Below are 21,490 nucleotides of genomic sequence, written 5' to 3' on the forward strand. Positions count from 1 at the left end.
CCTACAGACTGACAAGGAACAAGATGTTTAAACATAAGCCAGGGTGGAGACCTGTTTGTTTGGTCAGCTTCAGAGAAGCCACGTTTCCCTACTTACGAAGAGTCTGCCAACTCTTCTATCCTCGCCACCCCCGCGTGATTCTTCAAGTTTCCTTGGGATTTTTACTTAGGCCTCTTGTCGGATGAGGCAGTGATAGAGTGCCTACGTGGCAATCAGAAAGGCTAAAGGCTTTTTCCTGCAGCAGCATGATTTTATCATGTCATTATGAGTTTATGCTGTGTGTGTGTGTGTGTGTGTGTGTATGTATAAAATCGCTTTTTCCCAGTCCCCTTCTGCTGTTGGCTTGTGTATTCGCATTGCTGGGTGGCAGCAGGACCCCATTTATCACAGGCGGTAGCAGTGGGTACGGAGATATGAAAGGGTTACTGTTCACATTTCCTGTGTAATTCCCTCTGATCTTACTGAGCTGTAATTCCTTTCTTGATGTTAAACATTCCCAGGCTCCTATAACCTTCTCGCCGGGTTGCACTAGCCAAGTTTGTCCCAGGTGATCATGTAGGCGGACCTCCTGTTTTTAAAGATTAGAAATCACTCCTTCGTCGGTGAGATAGGCTACATGCTCATTACTTTTCAATCCCAGAAGAAATCCCTTTGATTTGAAACCAGAACAGAGCACTAACATATTAGTTTTAAAATTCACATTTAGCAGCCAACAATCAAATTTGTTGTCAAATTAATTGTGTCGATTTAACAATCTGCCGATTGCTGGTTTAGTGAATTTCGAGGTAAATGAAAGCCCGTTGATCTAGTGAAGACTTACGTTCTTCCTTCTAAAAGCACACTTGAAAAATGGGTTCTGATTAGCAAAGGGTACATTTTGATGCCGCTGCCTTACTTTTAGCTTATGTGATTGGTAGTGTGTTTTAAGTTGCCTCAAATGTAAAGCTGCTTAGCTGAAACGGCAACATTTCTGCTTCAATTCAGTTCAGGAGGTTGTAGCTGAGCGTAGGGAGATACTTACTTTCTACTTTTTCTCTGGTTTTTAAAGTATATAGCAGCTCACTTTTATTCCACAACTTTTTAAATATACATTTTCGTGGTTGGCAAAAGGTTTTCTATTTTTGCCTTTTCCCCTTGAGTTTCGGGAGAAAATGTTACGCTCCTGTGAAGCGTCCGTATGTGTCAGCGGCTGCTGACGAATTGGTAGGGACCCGGCGTACCTATTCCAACACTGGCCTCGTCCAGGTAGCGAGCTGCCCTTTAGACGCAGCCCTGGGTAAGTTTGCTCGTGTTGTTTAGAGCGCATTGCCATGTACCCACCCGTCAACTTGGGGTTTGGGGATGGATAGAATCGAAACAATGTCTCTCTGAAGGAGTTTCTAGAATAATTTAAGTTTGCTGGCCAAAGCTATTTACATGGCTGAAAGCAGTGAGATAAAATATTTTTTATGCACCTTCCCATGTGTAATATGGTTTTCCATGAAGGTGGGTGGAGGAATTTTTGGATTGATTCTGTTTGAATCTGCCTTAGGGGTCAGCATGCCTGTTGATATTTCTCATTCCCTTTTAGGCTGCCTGAGACAGCCTGTCACGCAGGTGGCTTTCGATAGAGGGTTGTTTGAATGAATGAAGTAGATTACGTTTGTAGATTCGGAAGTGTTCCGTCTGTGCGCGATTAAGCACGTGTCTAACAACGTAACCCTCTCTCCTCTTCCTACTTGGTCATAGAGAAAAAGGACATTTAGTCATAAATTACTTAAATTATAGATAGTCTGTTAACATTTCCTAAGACCAGTAAGCCCATTTATTATTCTCATGATGGGAAGATGCTTATATTTTCTCCCATATCGTTATTCCTAGGGCCATCATAAAGCACTCAGTGGTAATGTTAATTAGTGGACAGATACTTAGAGAATGCCGACATCCACGGCATCGTGCCTGGCACTGTGTGTTCTCCAAAGACGTGTGCGACTTTGGTCCTACCACCGGGAGTCCAGACTTCTCAACACACAGGATCTGTACGCTGACCGGTTAAACAGCAACTTAAGGTCCATAAAAATGATGATGGGCTATGTGAGAGGCCTGAACGAGAACCAGGTGGCTTAGTGGAGAAGTCGTTTCACTTGAGTTAGAGAGCAGTGAGAGATTTCATCAAGGAAGCTTGAGTCGGGCATTAAACTAATGGTTGGGGTTCAGATAGGAAGGAGTGAGTCTCTTTGACATTTATATATATGGGTGATCATTATCACACTTTGTGTTCCCAACAGCGGTGAAGAAACAGCAACAAGAAACTTAAGTATACGATGGAGACCTTTCTCCATTGGTGACTTATTTGTTCCTTATTTTTTTACTGAAGTGGAATTTCAAAACAGCTTCCACCAAGGACATACAGCAGCTCTTTAAGTTACCATAAGGATCCACTTCAGTAGGGAGTGTCCTCCCAAATTTCTCACCCATTTAAAATTTCAGCAGGAAGGCAGGAATAAGACACATTGAAAAATTATCATTCATGACTCCACGTTGGTGATAGAGGCCCCATCCAATCTCAGTGGCAAGTTTAACAGCTCTCACTGTTGAGTTACATCTCGATTTGAAGTCTAACATATAAGGAGATAGATCCAAACTGACAGTTCCTTTTTGCACAGATGTTGGTGGTGGTAGTCACTATAGACAAATATAACTTCACAGCAGTTTTTTATTAACCCCTTAAAAGTTCTTCTACAGTAAAGCAATTGTTACATTAATATCCCAAACTCCTTTAATCCAGTTTGTTTTGGTTTTGTAAAGCAAATTTAAAAATGGATAGAATTTTTATTGGGCTCCTTGGACTGTATTTCCTTATTATTATTATTAAAAACAAATACTTTAGTGCATTTAATTTTAGAGCCAGACTTCTGTCTCTAGTTTCATCCTTTTATTGTATAAAACAGCCAAGGAAGAATTATACAGCAAAGCAGTGAAACCAGTTTTTCTAACACAGTAAGGACGGAATCTTAAGACGGTCTGCTGACTTTCTTATAGTCTTTTGGCCAGTAGCAAATTTATGTGGCCCTCTGCGTATTTCTGAATATGCCCATTTGTTCAGCTATATAAACTGAAGTGTGATAATGAAGGGGAAACTATAGCCAGTGCTTGTTACCCATATTTTTGTGACGATCTTGGCTTTTAAGATATCACTAAGTGATCCACGATTAAAGAGTGTGGTGGTTGGCTAATTTTATGTAAGGTGAGAGCATTTCAGTGAATATTGATATTTTATTTAACCTAGTATTTCCCAAATATATTTGACGGAAATGCCCACTGCCTTCCTTCCTTCCTTCCTTCTTTCCTTCCTTCCTTCCTCTGGCTTCCTTCTGTTCTTCCTTTCTTTTTTAAGAACACCTATTAAAATCTCTTGTAGAACAAGTTTCAGGAGTTGGTAACTATAAACTTTACACACACACACGTATATATTATTCAGGTCTACTGCTTAGGTCCATTTGCTTCTTCATCTTCACCTTTTCTAGGGCATAGGATGGGATATAGAAGGAAAAAGAATAATGTTTAAGACTTGCTAGCTATTCTGATGTCATGGTTAGTGGGAAAGAGGCTGAGGCTTCTTTCTGTCTAAAGCAAGGTATGAGATTTCTCTGCTGATTTATTTCAAGAGTTCCTACTCTCTGCATCTTCTATAGCTTTGAACGATCAGTTGACCAAGCGTAACAGAAGTTACCTGTGGTGGGAAGAGTAGGGTGGATTGGAGGTAAAACGAGACTTTCACTTTCTACTATAAATACTTCTGTTTTGTTTGAATTTTTCCATTAGTGTAAATTCCTTTTGTAACCTTAAAACAAAGGACAAATTAGAAGCTCTCACTAGTTGAGAGAACCTCTATTTTATGCAAGGATTGCTTACTCCAAGCTTTTGTATACACTAGCCTCTGCGGTGTTTTTAAACTCACTTTGAAAAAAGTCAAAAAATTTAAACCATGTTTTCAGAAACAAACTTATTATATGATGGCAAATCTGATTAAAGTTAATATCCCTTGCCTCCACTGTACCTTGTACATATTTCTGTTGTTGCTATTAATATACTGCACCATCATTCTCTATTTACGTGCGAAATGGGGAACTGTGTCTTACTTATCTCTGTATCTTCAGCACCTAACTTTGAACCATGTCGTAAGCATTCAATAAATGTTTGTCGTTGTGGGTGTAGGGAATGGAGAGGCTTAATTTAATATTTATTCCTAGGGGAATATATTAGTGATTGTCACTTTCAAATCTTAAGAGGAATATGTTCTTTTAAAAATACCTTTAAAATATCATTTATTTTATTTTTGTGAAATGTAAATAAATACATGTCTTTTTTCAGAATTTAAGATGGTATTCATTCGTGCATATAATGTAAAATAAAATTTAAAATAAATGAATAAAATAACAAAGTTGGAGGACTTTGTTACTTCCCAACGTTAAAACTCACTATAAAGCGACAGTAACCCAGACACTGTGACCTTGCCATAAGGATGGGCGTACGAGTCAGTAGAGTGGAATCAAGAGTCCAGAAATAAACCTTACATTTTTGGTCCATTGTATTTTGACAAAGCTGCTAAGACTATTCAGTAGGGAAAAGGTTCTCTTTTAAACAAATGGTTCTGTGGAAATTGGGTATCCTTATGCCAAAAAATGAACTTCCTCATAAAAATCAACCATACACAAAAATTAACTCAAAGTTAATTACGGACCTAAATGTAAGAGCTGAAACTGTAAAATGTGTAAAAGAAAGCACAGAAGGAATTTCATGGCCCTGGATTAGGCAAAGAGTTGTTAGATGTAACACCAAAAGCATGTGACATAACAGAAGAAATTGATAAATTTAACTTTATTAAATTACAAGCTTTCGTGCTTCGGAAGACACTGTTAAGGAACTGAAAAGACAAGCCACAGAGAAAATATTTTCAAATCATGTCTGATAAAGGACTGTGTCTAGAACATATAAAGAACTTTAACAGTTCAATAATAAGACAAACAACTCAATTTTAAAATGAGAAAAAGAACTGAATAGATATTTCATCAAACAATACATAAATGACGAATAAGCGCATGGAAGTGTGCTCAGCATCATTAGTTAGTAGGAAAATGCACATTTAAAACACAGTGAGGGGCTCCCCTGGTGGCGCAGTGGTTGAGGGTCCGCCTGCCGATGCAGGGGACACGGGTTCGTGCCCCGGTCCGGGAAGATCCCACATGCCGCGGAGCGGCTGGGCCCGTGAGCCATGGCCACTGAGCCTGCGCGTCCGGGGCCTGTGCTCCACAACGGGAGAGGCCACAGCGGTGAGAGGCCCGCGTACCACAAAAATAAATAAATAAATAAATAAAACACAGTGAGATAACTACTTTGTACCCAGCAGGATGCCCATAAGTCAAAAAGACAGACGCTGTCTAATGTCTAGGATATGGAGAAGCAGGAACTCTCATGCATTTTTGGCGGGAGTGTAAAATGGTGCACCCACCTTGGTAAACAGTTTGGCCATTTCTTTAAAAATTAAACGGAGTTACCATATGCAGTGGTCAGGTTCTCCAGAGAAACAGAACGCATAGGATGTGTTTGTATGTGGGACGAAAGTTATTTTAAGGGATTGGCTCACAGGATTGTGGAGGCTTGGTGAGTCCAAAAGTTGATAGGGGAGACTTGCAGGCCGGGAACTCAGGAAAGGGATGCAGTTTGAGTCCAAAGCCAATCTGCTGGAAAACCAGGGAGAGTCGACGTTGCTGATGAAGTCTGAAGGCCATCTTCTGGGGAGTTCCCTCTTGTGCAGAGAAGTTGGCCTTTTGTCCTTTTCAGGTCGTCAACTAATTGGACGAGGCCCACCCACCTTATGGAGCCCAGTCTGCTTTACTCAGAGGCCATCAATTTAAATGTAAATCTCATCCAAAAGCACTCCCAGAATAAAGTTTAACCAAACGTCTGGGCACTGTGCCCGGCCACGTTGACACAGAGAATTAACCACTACACCATAATAACCCAGCAGTTCCACTTCTCAGAATCTACCCAAGAGAAATGAAAACATATATCCACACAGACTTGTATGCCATTGTTCATAGTACCTTTATTCATAACAGACACAAATGAGAAACAATCCAAATGTCCCTCAACCTTTACATGGATAAACACAACGTGGTATGTCCAGACACTGGACTACCACTTGGCAGTTGAAAAAGGGAAAATACTGATATGTGCTGACACATGGATGAACCTCAAAAATACTATACTAAGCGAAAGAAGCCAAATTCAAAAGGCTAAAAATTGTATGACTCCATTTGTAGGAAATGTCTACATAGAGCAAATCAGAGGAGCTTTGGGAGTGGGCCTGGGAACTGACTGTATGTGGACTCAAGGGAGTTTGCGAGGGGGTTGGAACTGTTCTAAAATTGGGTTCTAGTGATTACTGCACACTTCTGTAAATTGACTAAAATGTCAATGAACTGTACACTTACAGCAGATGAATTTCATGGTTTGTCAATTGTATCTCAATACTGTTAAAAAAAAAAAGAGGGGTGACAAAAATGGGACAAATAGGCTAAGGGTAGGACACACAATGCATCTCATAAAAGCTCCCTTATTTGCTTGAGGTGATTCACAGATTTTGCTCTGAGCTCTTTAAAGAGACCTCTCCTAAGGTGAGCTATGTTTTCCAGTGTTTACAATGTCAAATTTTATCAGCATCTTGGGAGAAACCTAATGATTGTACTTCAAAGAGAAGCATGTCCTTTCAGTCGTAGTGCAGCGTACTCAGCTCTGTCCTCAGCAGCGTCCTTGGAGTCAGTAACTGACAGTGCTCTTCTCCACACCTGTCTCTTAAACCTCCCTTCAGTGCAGCGTAGTGGCTGCACATCAAGGGCAGTTCACAGAACACACCAGTTCTGCTGCGTGAATGGGGAGGTGAGCGTAAGAGGACGAAGCCAAGAATGCTGCTGCTCTCGGGTGGTCCCTCTTAATCCGGACACGCGGTTAGAGAGTAAAGAATGGTTGGACGGAATAGACAGATGGCAGTCCTGCAGGAGCTTTCGGTGAAAACTGAGTAACGGGAAGTTTAGCATCTCACACCCTGGCAAGTACCTAGAATGCAGTCGTTCTCAGTTACATGTTAGATACGGGGCCATTTGCTTTAATAGCCAGCGAGGTGGGGAGATTGGCATCCTCTTAGGGAAGCTGGGGAACCTGAGGAGGGAAAGTATTTAAATAGACTGCCTACCGCCTATGCGTAGATGTGGCCTGAAGAAATACGTGCTGATGGGTTATGGCTCTCCCTGAGAAATAATTTTGGCTGTTCTCCAGTGCTTAGACTGCTTAGAACAGGGCCTCATTCTGTCTCTAAAGACAGTAGAATGTGGCCACAGACGTTAGCTTGGAATGGTGTGCTTTTCATTGTGAATTTTCACAAGTGAGGCATGCTTGTTGTAAAACATTTTTAACTATTTAATTCATATGTCCAGTATAGAATATGTAGAATAAAAAAGTAAGGTCTCCTTTCATTTCTCTATTCCCTTCTTAGCTATTTTCCTATATTTAAATATATATTTAAATTGTTTCCAGATTTTAGCTGTTATGATGCTGCAGTAAACATACTGGCACCGGGCACTCCTCTGTTTATAAAAAGATATGAGTGTACACACGCACACACACATACACACGTGTGTGTGTGTGTGTTTATATGTGTGTGTATATATATATATATATATATATATATATATATATATATATATATATATACTCATATATGTTATCACCTTAGTAACAGCTATTACCTGGTCTGTACTTAATAATTTACCTTAGTACACCAGTATTTCTTTATGTTCTTTTTTAAAATCACTGGTTGAGACTACTACAAATGGTCTTAATTTTGTATTTGTAATTCTAGTCTTGTTTTAATCACGAGAAACTGTCTAAATAAGCATTTGTTAAATGAACTACAGGACAACCTGTGAGTGCATCTTTTGGCTTGATTATACGTGAAAAGTAGCTTACTTAGTAAGAAGAAAATTGTTGGTTTTAATTGCAGTAACTTAGTTGAAGTTTATTATGTTTGGAGAATTGTTTTATAGTATCTCTGAGAATGCTGGCCTTTTTTTTTTTTTTGCGGTACGCGGGTCTCTCACTGTTGTGGCCTCTCCCGTTGCGGAGCACAGGCTCCGGACGCACAGGCTCAGTGGCCATGGCTCACGGGCCCAGCCTCTCTGCGGCATGTGGGATCCTCCTGGACCGGGGCACGAGCCCGTGTCCCCTGCATTGGCAGGCGGACTCTCAACCACTGCGCCACCAGGGAAGCCCCAATGCTGGCCTTTTTATCTCTAAGAAATCATTTTACCGTATAATGAACTTTGCAGATTGCTTCTGCATAAGACCTAGGCTTAGGCTTCTGCTTCCAGTTCAGTTGTAGAGGTTAGAGGCAGGACGGTGTGGCCCCTGAAACAACCTAAGTAAATTACAAAAATCACTATTTCAGTGATCTGTTATTACATAATCAATTGCGCCAACACTGAGTGGTTTAAAACAGCAGTTGTGCTGTATAGCTCATGATTCTGTGGGTTGGGAGCTCAGGCAGTCTCAGCTGGTTGGTTTTTCTATTCCATGTTGCACTGACTGATATCACTGGATGGTGTTCATTTGTAGATGGATTGGATGCTCTGGAGGATCCAGGATATCTTACTCACATATATGGTACCTGGAAAAATGTAGAAGACTGTGTTCACATGATCTTTCTAGCATAGCCTCAGGGTAGTCAGACTTCTACTATTGTGGCTTGGGACTCCTAGAGAGACTTTTCCAAGAGATAGGAAGGGAAAGGTGCTTTAGGGGAAGGCCTAAAACTGGAAACTGGCCCCACATCAGTTCTGCCATATTGTGTTGGTCAAAGCAGTGCCGGAGCCCTCCCAGTTTCAATGAGATGGGACATAGGCGTGGCTTCTCAATGGAAGAGGTATCAGGGAATTTGTGATCATCTTTAATCTACCACAGTTAGATTAAATCTGGCCACAAATCATTTTGCATTCCTCCTATATTCAGAATATACTCAACCCCTCCCAAGAATTCCAGAATTCTCATCCCACTGTGGCTTTACCCTCAAGCTTCAGTTCCAGCACCTTGTCATATAAGTCAGGTCCAGATGTAACTACACCAGGAAGCTCCTCTGGTGTAGTTCCTTCCAAGAGACAAGTTATTTATTCAACACATAATGGAGAAGCAGGCATAGAATAACTGAAGTAAACATTTCCACTCAAAATCCAGGAAACAAGAGGTACATAGCTTTCACTGGTTCATAGCAATTTTGAAATTCTGATGTTGTCATTTCTTTATTAGGTCATTTCTACTCCCTGGAAATGATTGTCCATGGCTCCTGGCTTCACTCAAGCAATTCTGAGTCACCCAGCTTTTTCTATACGAAATGGTTCATGTTTATAACTGGGTAGTCTTTTCAGCCTTGCTTCCTGCTTGTAGAAATTTGAGAATCCAGAAGCATCTTTTCAGTTTGTTCTGTCTCTGCTCCTTTCAGTCCAATCTGACATAATTCTTTTGAAAACTTTGTGAGATTCCTGTGTATCACATTATAATCCACTCCGTTAGACAGAAGTCACACCCACATTTGTTTTGAGATATGCTTTTTTCTACTTCAGATTGTGTGTCAAGGCACTAGAAGATGATACCCATAAGATTCTTAGAAGCTGGCTTCCCTGGTGGCACAGTGGTTGAGAGTCTGCCTGCCGATGCAGGGGACGTGGGTTGGTGCCCCGGTCCGGGAAGATCCCACGTGCCACGGAGCAGCTGGGCCCGTGAGCCATGGCCGCTGAGCCTGCGCGTCCGGAGCCTGTGCTCCACAACGGGAGAGGCCACAGCAGTGAGAGGCCCGCGTACCGCAAAAAAGATTCTTAGAAGCTTTTCTGTTTGAAAGAGTCCAAAAGGCACACCCTCAAGATTCCTAGAGGCCTTTTATCTAGTAAAGAGAGTCTAAGTAAGAGGCACACTCTTAAGATTCTTAGAACTGAACTAGATACAACTTTAAATCATTTTTCAGTCTCAATACAGTATTTTATAGTCACACTCTAGAAATTTTTATCCTGAAACCATGCTTTACTGGCAGAGCCCTAGACTTGATTTTTAGTTTGAAGCCATTTCTTACTTTTCTGTCTGGGGAGAATGGGGATGAGAAAATGTTTTATGTTTGAAAAGAGCAAGTCCTGGCTCCTCTAAATTCTGCTTGAAAATGAAACGATTCTTTTGTTAGCTCTAAATTCTGCTTGAAAATGAAAGAGTTCTTTTGTAACTCATCTTTCTCTTTGCATTCCATATCATACTTGGCTAAAAGAGACATCACTTTCAACCTTCTGCCTGGCAATCTCCTTAGCCAAGTCTGCCACTTTATTGGGCACATTTTCTCTTTTCTATTTAATGCAAGGAATAGTGTTGCAATTTTTCCACCACTGTGTAAGAGGGCTTGTCATTTCTCCATCTGTTAACATTTTCATTAATGTCCTTTAAGCTTTCATTAACAGTATTCTTGAGGCCCTTCCTGTTTCTGCTCACCACCTGGTCCCAAAGCCAATGTCACTATTTTAAGATTTTTATTACAGAGTCCCACTTCCATGTACCAGTATCTGTTATGGTTATCTAATTCTGTAACAAATTACCTAAAAACTTGTAATCTTAGAACAACAACCATTTTGTTGTACTTCACAAATTGTAGGTCAGTGAAAAGGGCAGGCTCAGATGGTGGTTATTCTTCTCCATGTAGCATCAGCTGAGGTTAGTTGGTGGCATTCAGTTAAAGGATGGGCTGGTTTGAAGAGTCCAAGACAGTTTTACTCACATTTCTGACACTTTGACAAGGATCATTCAAAAGCTATTCTTGGCTGGGGCTGTCAACCAGAGTGCCTACACCTAGCTTTTTCAGCATGACAGTCTCACTGTAATTAGACTGTGGTGACAGTAGCACAAAAGACAGGAAGGAGGAAATAGGTATCTTCTGTTGTAAAATTCTTACTTATATGTGAAGTGGTGTACTATTATTAGAAGTTAGATTGTGGTAAGTTAAAGCGCTATAGTTTAAGCACCAGAGCTACCACTAAAACTACAAAAGAAACAGGTATGTCTAATAAGCCAACAGTGGAGATAAAATGAAATACTAAAAAATATTCAGTTCCAGATAAGGCAAGAAAAAATGGGAAAAGGATAAATTTGGGCAAATAGAAAATAGCAAGATGGTTACTTTGAATTCAGTCATATAAATAGTTATATTGAGTATAAATGGTCTAAATGCTCTGAAGGTGGAGATCATCAGGCTAGATAAAAAAGCAAGACCTACTAACCACAAACTGTCCACAAGAAATCCTCTTCATATATGAACACACAGGTTATAAGTAAAAGGATTGAAAAAGATATGCCATGCAAACACTAATCATTAAGAAAACTGGACTGGCTGTATTAATATACAACAAAATAGGCTTCTGAGCGGGGAATATTACTAGTAATATTGAGAGATATTTCATAATGACAAGAGAATCAGTTTATCAAAAAGACATGACAATCCTAAATGTCTATGAGCCCAATAACAGAGCTTCAAAATACTTGAAGCAAAAATTGACAGAACAGAAAGGATAAATAGGCAAAACTACAGTTGTAGTTAGTCTCAAACACTTCTCTCTCAGCATTTGATTTATAAGTAGGCAGGCTATTAATAAAAACTAGAATCTGGAGCAACACTGTTAACCAGTGGACTTAATTGACATTTATAGAATATTGCACTCAATAATAGAGGAACACACATTCTTTTCAAGTACACATGGAATTTTCATCAAGGTAGATCATATAACAAGTCTCAATAGATTTTAAAAGATTAAAACTATACAGGATATGTTCTTTTACTATTTCTAAATTGAACTAAAAGTAAATAACAATAGAATATATAGAATTCCTCCCCCAAATATTTAGAAATTAAACAATACAGTTTAAAAAAAAACCATGGTTCCAAGAAATCACAAGAAAAATTAGAAAATATTTTTTAACTGAATGAAAAATGAAAACACATTAGATCAGTATTTATGCAGCTAAAGCAGTGCTCAGAGGAAAATGTATAGCTTTAAAATACATACATTAGAAAAGAAAAAAAGTCTAAAACCAATTATCTAAGCTTTCACCTTAAGGAGCTGGAAAAATCAAAGCAAAATGAACCCGAAGTATGCGGAAGGTAGAAAACAAGAAGTAGAAATCAATAAAATAAAATATTATAAAACAGACAAATAATAGAGAAAATTGATGAAAGCAAAAGCTGTTTTATTATTGTTTTTTACCAGATCAGGTTAGTTGGCCCTCTTTAGTGTCAGTTCAGTGCCTTCCATATATATATTCCTAGATATAAGAGGTTAAAATTGTCAGCGTCTTAGGCTCTAGGCCCAGAAACTGGTGTCTTGTCATATCCACCATATTTTATTGGTCAAATAAGTCAAAGAGGTTACCCAAATTCAAGGTTGAGGAGAGACATATACCCACTTCTCAGTGGGAGAAGTTTCAAAATATTTGTGTCACTCTTAAGCACAGTCATTTTTGAAGACCTCAGAGAGCTATGAAAACGAAGAGTGCTGAATGAGCTGAAATAGCAGAAATGGAGGAGCATGTAGGAGATGAGATTGCTAGCAGTCATCCTTCCTGAGCGTGTTTGCTGAGAATGGACACTGGCTAAGGATCAAGCTTGCTATGGAAGTGAAATTCTATAAGGGAAAGAGGAACCATGGGAATTTTGATGGTCACATAGTCTGGCATGGTGAACTGGAACCTAGGGAGGCCTCAGACACACAGCTCGTTTTCCCCATAGGTTGTTTGCTGAGCCTTGGGGCGGGATGGGAGGTTGGGAAGTTGAGCTGGAAATATGCAGTGACGTCTTCTGCAGTCCTGCAGTGCTTAGGAGACCGTCTCCATGTGATGGAGTAGGGTGCAGCTGCAATAAACACACACTGATTTCACCTTTGAGACGTTTTACACCAGAAATAAGCTGATTAGATTGAAGTGAGCAGCTTCTCACCCTACCTGTCTAATAGAGGAAAGGATGGGCCCTCACTGGGAGAAGATAACATCAACCACAGTTTTATGGCTGTTACATTGACAGTATTGATAATAAACTAAAAAGTTAGGTGACATGTGAAAAGTAAAAAAAAAAAAGTTCAAAGAAGAAGGTACAAGAGAAGCAGATCCACCAATGATACAGACTTAGGAGTTACCAAACAAAGATTTTATAGCTGTTGTAAATGTGTTAAAGGAAATAAAGGAAGAGGCTAGCAAAGTGGATGAAAAGATGAACAGTATCAATAGAAAGTTGGGATCTATCAAAAAATAATCAAGTGGATATTCTAGAGCTGAGAAATACGGTATCTGAAATTAAGATTTGAGTTTAAGAGCAAACTTGGCACAACAAAAATAACTAGAACTAGTGAACTAAAGGAAAGTTCAGTGGAAAAAAGTACAAGCTCAGAAAGAAAAAGGAATGGAAAGAAAAAAAACAGCTTAAGAGACATAGGGGATTGAGTCACTTCATCTAATGTACATGTGGTTGGAGTCCCAGGAGGAGAGAATGAGCAAAAGAAATATTTGAAAAGATAATGACCAAAGGTTTTCCAAACTGATGAAAGATAGCAATCCACAAGTTCAAGAAGCACCAGAAACTTAGTGAACCCCAAGCAAGATTAATATGAAGAAAAACACACCTAAGTACAACTTAGTGAGACTTGTGAAAACCAGCTATAAAGAGAAAAATCTTAAAACAACTGAAGGAAATAAACCACACTCCCTTCAATGGAGCAACAGTCAGATTGGTGGCTGACTGTCCTACAGACATTATTAAAATCAGATCATAAAGGAATGACATCCTTAAATTTTAAGTGCAGAAAGGAAAAATATGGCCAACGTGAAACTCTATACCCAGCAAAAAAATTTTTTTTTAATTGAAGGCAAAATAAAGATGTTTTTAGACAAAAGATGTGACACTTCCTCACAAGTAGACCCACAGTACAATAATACTAAAGAAAGTTATTCACTCGGAAAACAAGTAATCCCAAGTGAACCATAAAAGCTCAGGGAAAAATGAAGAGCATAGGGAAGCATAAATATATGAGTAAGTATAAAAGATTTCAGACCATTGAAAGCAACAATAGTAATGTTTCGTGGGGCCTTAAACATACATAGAAATGGAGTTAAACTGGTATTTTTGTCTTGCTCAGGAAGTGGTAAAAGTCAACTGTAAATCAAGAAAGTATTTATAATCTGTAAGATAATTGCTAAAAATATTACAAAAATGTTTAAACAAAAACTTCACCAAAAGTAAAATGGTATAATAAAAAATTGATTAATCAAAAAAAGAGGAATAAGTGAAGAAAAAAGAGCAGATGGAATGAATAGAAAATTTATAACAGAAAGGTATCCTTAAATATAATTAAATTATGTGTAAATAGGCTTATTCCTCCAATTAAAAAACAAATTTTTGGACTAGATTTTTTAAAAAGAAAAAATATATAGTTTGCATAAGTTATATATCACATAAAAGGGTATGGAAAACAAAGAAAAGGTACACTATACAAATACTGACCAGAAACTCTTGTATATTAATATCAGACAAAGCAGACTTTATGCCAAGAAGAATTATGAGAGATAAAGGGGGGCATTTTATAATGATAAAGGATCAATTCAGTAGGAAGACAGAACAGTTCTAAATTTATATGTTCCTAACAACATAACTTCAAAATATATAAAGCTAAAATTGACAGGACAAAAAGGAGAAGTAGATCAATCATAGTCGGAGAATTTAACAACCTTCTTTCAACCACTAATATAACAAGCAGATTTAAAAAAAAAATTTTTTATTGTGGTAAAAGTCACATAATGTAAAGCATACTATTTAAACCATATTTAACTGTCCAGTTCAGTGGCGCTAAGTGCATTCACATTGTTGTGCAGCTCTCACCATCATCCATCTCCCGAATTTTTCACCTTCCTAAATTGAAACTCTGTCCCCATTAAACACTAACTCCCTATTTCCTTCCCCCCACCCCCAAGCTCCTGGCATCTACCAATGTACTTTCTGACTCTCTGAATTTGGCTATTCTAGGTGCCTCATATAAGCGGAATCAAACAGTATTTGTCTGCACCTAATGTATATTGGAATGCAGGTATTATTTTGTTATTTAAGGTTAACTTAATATATGTCCAGCAAGCAGATTTTTAACAATGAGTAAGGTGATAGACTATTTAAACAATGTGATTAATTTGACCTATTTATAGAACATTATTTGCTATTTATAGAACATTATTTCCAACAACTGCAGAATGCACATTTTTTTCAAGCATGCGTGGAACTTTTACCAGAATAGAACGTGTGCTAAGCCAAAAAGCCAATCTCAACAGATTTCAAAGGATTGATATCATAAAGTATATGTTCCATGGTGGAATTAAACTAGAAATATATAACAGAAAGATAAAAAATTTCTCAATTTGCATGGAAAATAAGCAGCACACTTTTAAATAATCCCTAGGTCAAAGAAGTACTCACAACCACAATCAGAAAATATATTGAGGGCTTCCCTGGTGGCGTAGTGGTTGAGAGTCTGCCTGCCAATGCAGGGGACACGGGTTCGTGCCCTGGTCCGGGAAGATCCCACATGCCGCGGAGCGGCTGCGCCCATGAGCCATGACCGCTGAGCCTGCGCGTCCGGAGCCTGTGCTCCACAACGGGAGAGGCCACAACAGTGAGAGGCCCGCGTACTGCAAAGGAAAGGAAAAATCAAAAAAAAAAAATATATATATATATATTGAACAGAATCAGTATCAGAACATGTGAGACACAAAGTAGTGCCTGGGGAGAATTGTACAGCTTTAAATGCATTTGTTTAAAAGGTAACATTAGGGCTTCCCTGGTGGCGCAGTGGTTAAGAGTCCGCCTGCCGATGCAGAGGACACGGGTTCGTGCCCCGGTCCGGGAAGATCCCACATGCTGCGGAGCGGCTGGGTCCTTGAGCCATGACCTCTGAGCCTGCGCGTCCAGAGCCTGTGCTCCGCAACGGGAGAGGCCACAACAGTGAGAGGCCCGTGTACCGCAAAAAAAAGAAAAAAAAAAAAAAAAGAAGGTAACATTAAAAGCCAGCCATCTAATCTTGCATCTCAAAAAGCTAGAAAAAGAAATGCAAACTAAATTCAGATAAACTAGAAATAACTAACAGAAAAAAGACAAAGAAAATTAGCAAAGTCAAAGGTGTTTCTTTGAAAATATTAATAAAATTGATAAACTCCTACTTAAAATAAAGAGCTCAAATTAACAATATGGTATAAAAAGGAAATATTACTAGAGATCCCAGAAATATTAAAGGATAAGAAAATACTATGAGCACCTTTATGTCAGTACATTTGACAACTTGTATGAAATGAACAAATTCCTTACCAAACTGACACTCAAAAAAGTAAAAATTGTGAATAGTATTATACCTTTTAAAGGCATTGAATCTGGGACTTCCCTGGTGGCACAGTGGTTAAGAATCCACCTGCAGGGGACACAGGTTCAATCCCTGGTCCGGGAAGATCCCACATGCTGCGGAGCAACTAAGCCTGTGTGCCACAGATACGAAGCCTGCGCTCTAGAGCCCGCGAGCCACAACTACTGAGCCTGCGCGCCCTAGAGCCCATGTGCCACAACTACTGAGCCTGCGTGCCACAACTACTGAAACATGCACGCCTACAGCCCGTGCTCCACAACAAGAGAAGCCACTGCAATGAGAAGCCTGCGCACTGTAACAAAGAGTAGCCCCTGCTCGCCGCAACTAGAGAAAGCCCACGTGCAGCAACGAAGACCCAACACAGCCAAAAACAAAAAAGGCATTGAATCCATGCTTGGAAATCTTCCCATCTCTAGTAATGTTCTTCACCTGAACTAGGTCTCAGTTTTAGGTCTCTGATGTAAAAGTTCACTGTGGCTGCTGACAAGATTTAGACTCAACTCCCCTTCCATACAGTTTCCTTCAGATTGATCTCCGTTTATTTACTTTTCATCCCATTTTTTGGAGTTTGAGGCGTCCAATTAAGTATATCACATTTCCTTCTGCCAGCTTCCGAACCTTTGAGAAGCAGACATAACTCAGGTTGGCATAAAAATGTCGACCTTATTTGTGGGGGAACTGGGTAAAAGCATCCTTAGGTCTGACTCTAGTCATCGTACCCCTTCGAATTGGACTGACCTAACTTGCCCTTCTGAGTTTGCCATGTGGATGAGAGGGGAATGTATGCAGGTTTGGGCAAGCAAGTTCTAAGAGAGGGTGAGAGACTGGTGACATGTGTGGTCAGTCTTTCACTCTCTCTCATCAAATAGATAAGGCAGAGAGAGGGAGAGGGAGAGAGAAAGGGAGAGGGAGAGAGAGAGGGAGAGGGAGAGGGAGGGAGAGAGGGAGAGAGGGAGAGAAAGAATGGTGTTTTTTCACCTGTCAACCTGGTTGGAGCCCTACTCTTATTATCCTCTTTCTCTAAGAAGTCAGATCTACCCTGTTCAGATGGAACCCCCAGTTCCACTGCCAACCTACTTCTGGGTCCTCATGTCATCTGGACCCCCTGCTCTATTTTGAATAAGTTTTTATAATTTTGATCTTACCCCCAGAATTCTTGCCTCTCCTCTGCAGAAATGTAAACCTGGCTTTCGTAGGCAGTGCTATTTTTTAACTGTACTATAACAAGTTATATTCTTTAACTTGATCAGTGCTGTCAACCAGAATCATCTCAAGATCTCAAATGCTGAAAGTCCCTCTGTTTTCCTTCCTCCTCTTCTCTGGCTAGTGTTTTCCCTTCAAAGCCTCAAATTCAGAGATTCCTTCAGTTATATACTGTCTCTCCACCTCTCTTTCCCTCCCCCCTCTCTATCACAGCAGATGGCCGTGCTATTGATCTTAACTTCCTCAACTGTACGCCCTTCTACACAATAATTTTTATCTATATCCGTCACCCATCCTTTCTTCCATTTCTAACCATAAAGAGAAAACAGTTTCTCCTCTTAACATGGCGAACTCTAACCAGACGTCTTTTCCCACCTTCTCACTAGACTTTGCTCCATTATTAACCTCTCTTCCTTTTACTGGCATTAAAAATGAAAACAACAAGTCTTGTTAAAGATTCAGCTTTCCTTTCAAACTATGCCAGGCCTCTTAGAGTAGTTAATTCCATTTCTCCATTTTCTTTAATTCCCCCAATTACTGGAAGTTTCTGTTCTCTTTTATTGCCATCCTGAAATTTCTTTCTAAGCTCACCAGCGCCTGTTAAGTTATTCTTAGCCCTCCTTCCGCCCTGAAAAGACAGGACCGGGTGCTGCCTCCTTTGCCTCTTCTTCCTCAACTTCACTGATGGACCGCAGACTTTGTGGAAAGCTCCCCTCTCAAATAAGTAAACCTTTTAGAAGGTAAGCAAACTGTCTTATTGACTTGCTGTAACAAGGGAGACCACACAGATGATTCTGAAGGACTGCCTGCTTTAGGAAATGAATTTAGGATTTTTATAGGTTGATTATAGGTTTTATAGGTTGATTATCAGGTTCTAGGGTAAGAGGTCAGAAGTGAGCTGAGTCTTTGGGTTGGTTGATTTTTTAAAGTCATGATCAATGCCCACACGCAAGGTGGTGATTGAAAGGGAAGGTCTGTGGCGGCCGAGGACACTGCGTCTGTGACTGTCCGACTGAATGCTGGTAACCGTTCCAGCCCTCGGTCTTGCATAACTGATGGCGTGGTTATTCGTGTTCTCACTTTCAAGCACGTCTTCAGTGTATTTTTGACGATTTAAATCCGTTGCAGTTGCCCTGGTTTCCCCTTACCTTGGCTATTACAGTAACAAAATAGGTCTCACCGCCTTTCGAATCTTCTCATAGTGACTCTAAAACCAGAGCCATCTTTCTAGAGTACAAATTCGAATGAGTTTTCTACTGAAAACCCTTGGTGGCTCTTTTTATGTATAAAATACAGCTGCATATACTGAGTGTAGCATTCAGCCCCTTTTCCAGTCCTCGTCTGTCTGTTGGTCTGTGGGTTTCCTGCTCCCTCCCTCCATCCTGCTTTTCCCCCTCACTCCCTGCCCCCCTTTTCTCTTCCTCACCCCCAGACTATGCTTTTATCATAGAAGTATACTGACTTTTCTGAGCTCATACTCTGTATTGTGGCCTCTGTGCCTAAAACAAAATAATTTTTGTTTCTTCTTGGAACGTTACTTGTTTCTAAACCTTACCTTTATCCGATTGTTAAAAGCCCTGTCTCTTTTCAAACTGTATTTCAATGTCACCTTTACAGAGCACGCTACTTTGCTGGGACTGTGTAGCAAAATCCTGCAGACGGGGTGACTTCAACAGCAGCAGCCTGTTTGCTCAGTCCTGGAAGCTAGTCATCTGAGATCAAGGTGTCGCAGGCTTGATTTCCTCTGAGGGCTCTCTCCGCAGCTTGCAGATGTCCGCCTTCTTTCCTTGTCCTCACATGGTCTTTCCCCTGGTGTGTCTCTTTGTGTCCTAACTTCCTCTTCCTACAGGGGCACCAGTCAGATTGGATTAGGGCCCACCCTAAAGGCCTTATTTTAATTTAATCATATCTTAAAGGGCCTTTTCTCCAAATACAGACACATCCTGATGTACTGGGGGATGAGGGCTTCGACACATGATTTTGGGGGGTTAGAAGACACAGTTCAGTCCCTAACACAGAGCCTCTGTACGTCTTCCCTGCAGTGAGGAGCCCTCCCCCAAACCCGAAGCACTCTGGACCACTTGCAGCGTTTATTGTATTTGCCTTGATGTGGGGTTTTTCGAGTTGATCTGTCTGTCTCTGGCGGTTTGTGGGTTTCCTAAGGACAGGAACTATCTCTTACTCAACTTCATCGCTCCCTGCTCTCTAGTGCTGAGTGGGGCTTGATTGTTCGCTAAATTTTAAACGATTCAGCGTAAATTGGGCTTAAATATCTAATAATATATTTTCCAGAAGTTTTAGGAGATTGACATAAAAAATATAGGAAGGGAATATGTTATACTTCCTATTTTAGAAGTCTTTGAGCATAGCTTGAGATTTTTATCTTAGGTTCTTAAATTATACATAATATAAGTAATGTCAGTTTTGTAGAACTAAATATAACTCTTTTATGATGTTTAATCATCTAATTGGCTTCTGTGAGCTACCTATCAGTTCTTTCAATTTTATTACTTCCATTACATTTGTTTTCAGATAAAGATGAATGTCATGTCTCAACCAACACTGAAAATGTGACGTTTAGAAGACATTTGCTAAGTCGAGTCACCTCATGTAAGTCTGCTCACATCTCTCAGCATCAGCTTAATATTGATTTAAAATGTAAAGAATTAAGTTCACCACCTTTGAGGCTTTCTCAACGCTCAAATTGCTCAGAATATCTCAGAGTCCCCTTGTATATTGAATCACTGGTCTTGGAAAATAGTGGAAAGATGATTACGTACTAAATTTCATGTGCTTATTACAAATATAATGTTTAAAATCAAGGTATTATTTTAAAACTGAGAGTAGCACTTCAAAATCGTCCTTTATTTTGTATCAAGTCTAGGCAACAAGTCCCAACTGTGTGCCAAACTTAATGGTTCTAAGATGGTTTTCCATTGTAACAAATGTTTTGTATTTCAGTTTCTTAAGTCTTTGTACGGTTTTTTAAAATATGTTCTTGATCATTAAAGGGCGATATATAGTAACTGGAACCTTAAATGGTTAACTATTTATTCAAAAAATGTAGCTTTGAAAAGTCATCTTAACCAATCCCAACTATTATAATTATCTCCTAATGGTCTTCTGTCTTCATTCTGTCTTCTATCCTGTTTTTGTTGCCAGACAGATCTGCAGGTAGAACCACTCCAATAATTTTAAAACCCTTTAATGGCTCCCCACTCACTACTGGATAGAATCCATGCCTTCCCCTGGCATTCACAGCCCTCTCCCAAGCTCCTAAAAATACCCCCCGCCTTAGCCAGCTGAGCTCTCTCCTGTTCTCTGACTTCTCGTTCTTGTCTGTGCCTCTGCGTCTCAACTTGGACTGTTTCCTTGGTGTTCTCTGTGACGTCCTTTGCTCCTCCCTTTCTGGTTTCTCTGCCGGTTGAAATCTTGGCGCAAGCTGGCCCCTCAAGGCTCAGCTCAGGTGTGGACCCCTCCACGAAGCTTTCCCTGATCACTCCAGCTAGAAGCACGAGCTCTTCCCCTCTCTGCTGGCTTCGCCCAGGATTTTGTTTTTACCACTGTTTCAGCACATTTCACCCTGCAGCTTTAGTGTGTGTGTTGATGTCTGTCTTATCTCCCACCCGAGGTTGTGAGGGCCAGAAAATCAAACCTCTTGTCTGACTTATTTTTGTCTTACACAGCATTCGGCAATAACCTTTAATAGTGCTTGGTAAATATTTGTATAACAAATTGAGAATGTGCCTGGACTTTTCTCCCATCATCCCCTTCCGTCTTTC

The 21,490-nt window shown here is 40.0% G+C and overlaps 1 protein-coding gene across 45 annotated transcripts in view; it reads left to right on the plus strand.

Annotated features, from left to right (window-relative positions):
- ZNF438 (zinc finger protein 438) overlaps positions 1-21,490 on the plus strand; it is a 297,450-nt gene that overhangs the window by 74,301 nt on the left and 201,659 nt on the right. For 34 of the 45 annotated variants that reach the window (XR_010934694.1, XR_010934693.1, XR_010934695.1 and 31 more), the window contains one exon: positions 20,241-20,318. The exons of 9 other annotated variants lie outside the window; for them this stretch is intronic. Coding sequence is in view for 22 of the 36 variants with exons in the window: in XM_067705163.1 (XP_067561264.1) it covers positions 20,317-20,318 (2 nt within the window). In the remaining 14 variants the exon portion in view is untranslated. Of the gene's footprint in view, positions 1-17,436; positions 18,449-20,240; positions 20,319-21,490 lie in introns of those variants that run through there. 2 more of the 45 variants (XM_067705256.1, XM_067705198.1) reach the window with 2 other exon arrangements.

Source organism: Pseudorca crassidens, chromosome 1, assembly GCF_039906515.1.
Source record: "Pseudorca crassidens isolate mPseCra1 chromosome 1, mPseCra1.hap1, whole genome shotgun sequence".
NCBI lineage: Eukaryota > Metazoa > Chordata > Mammalia > Artiodactyla > Delphinidae > Pseudorca > Pseudorca crassidens.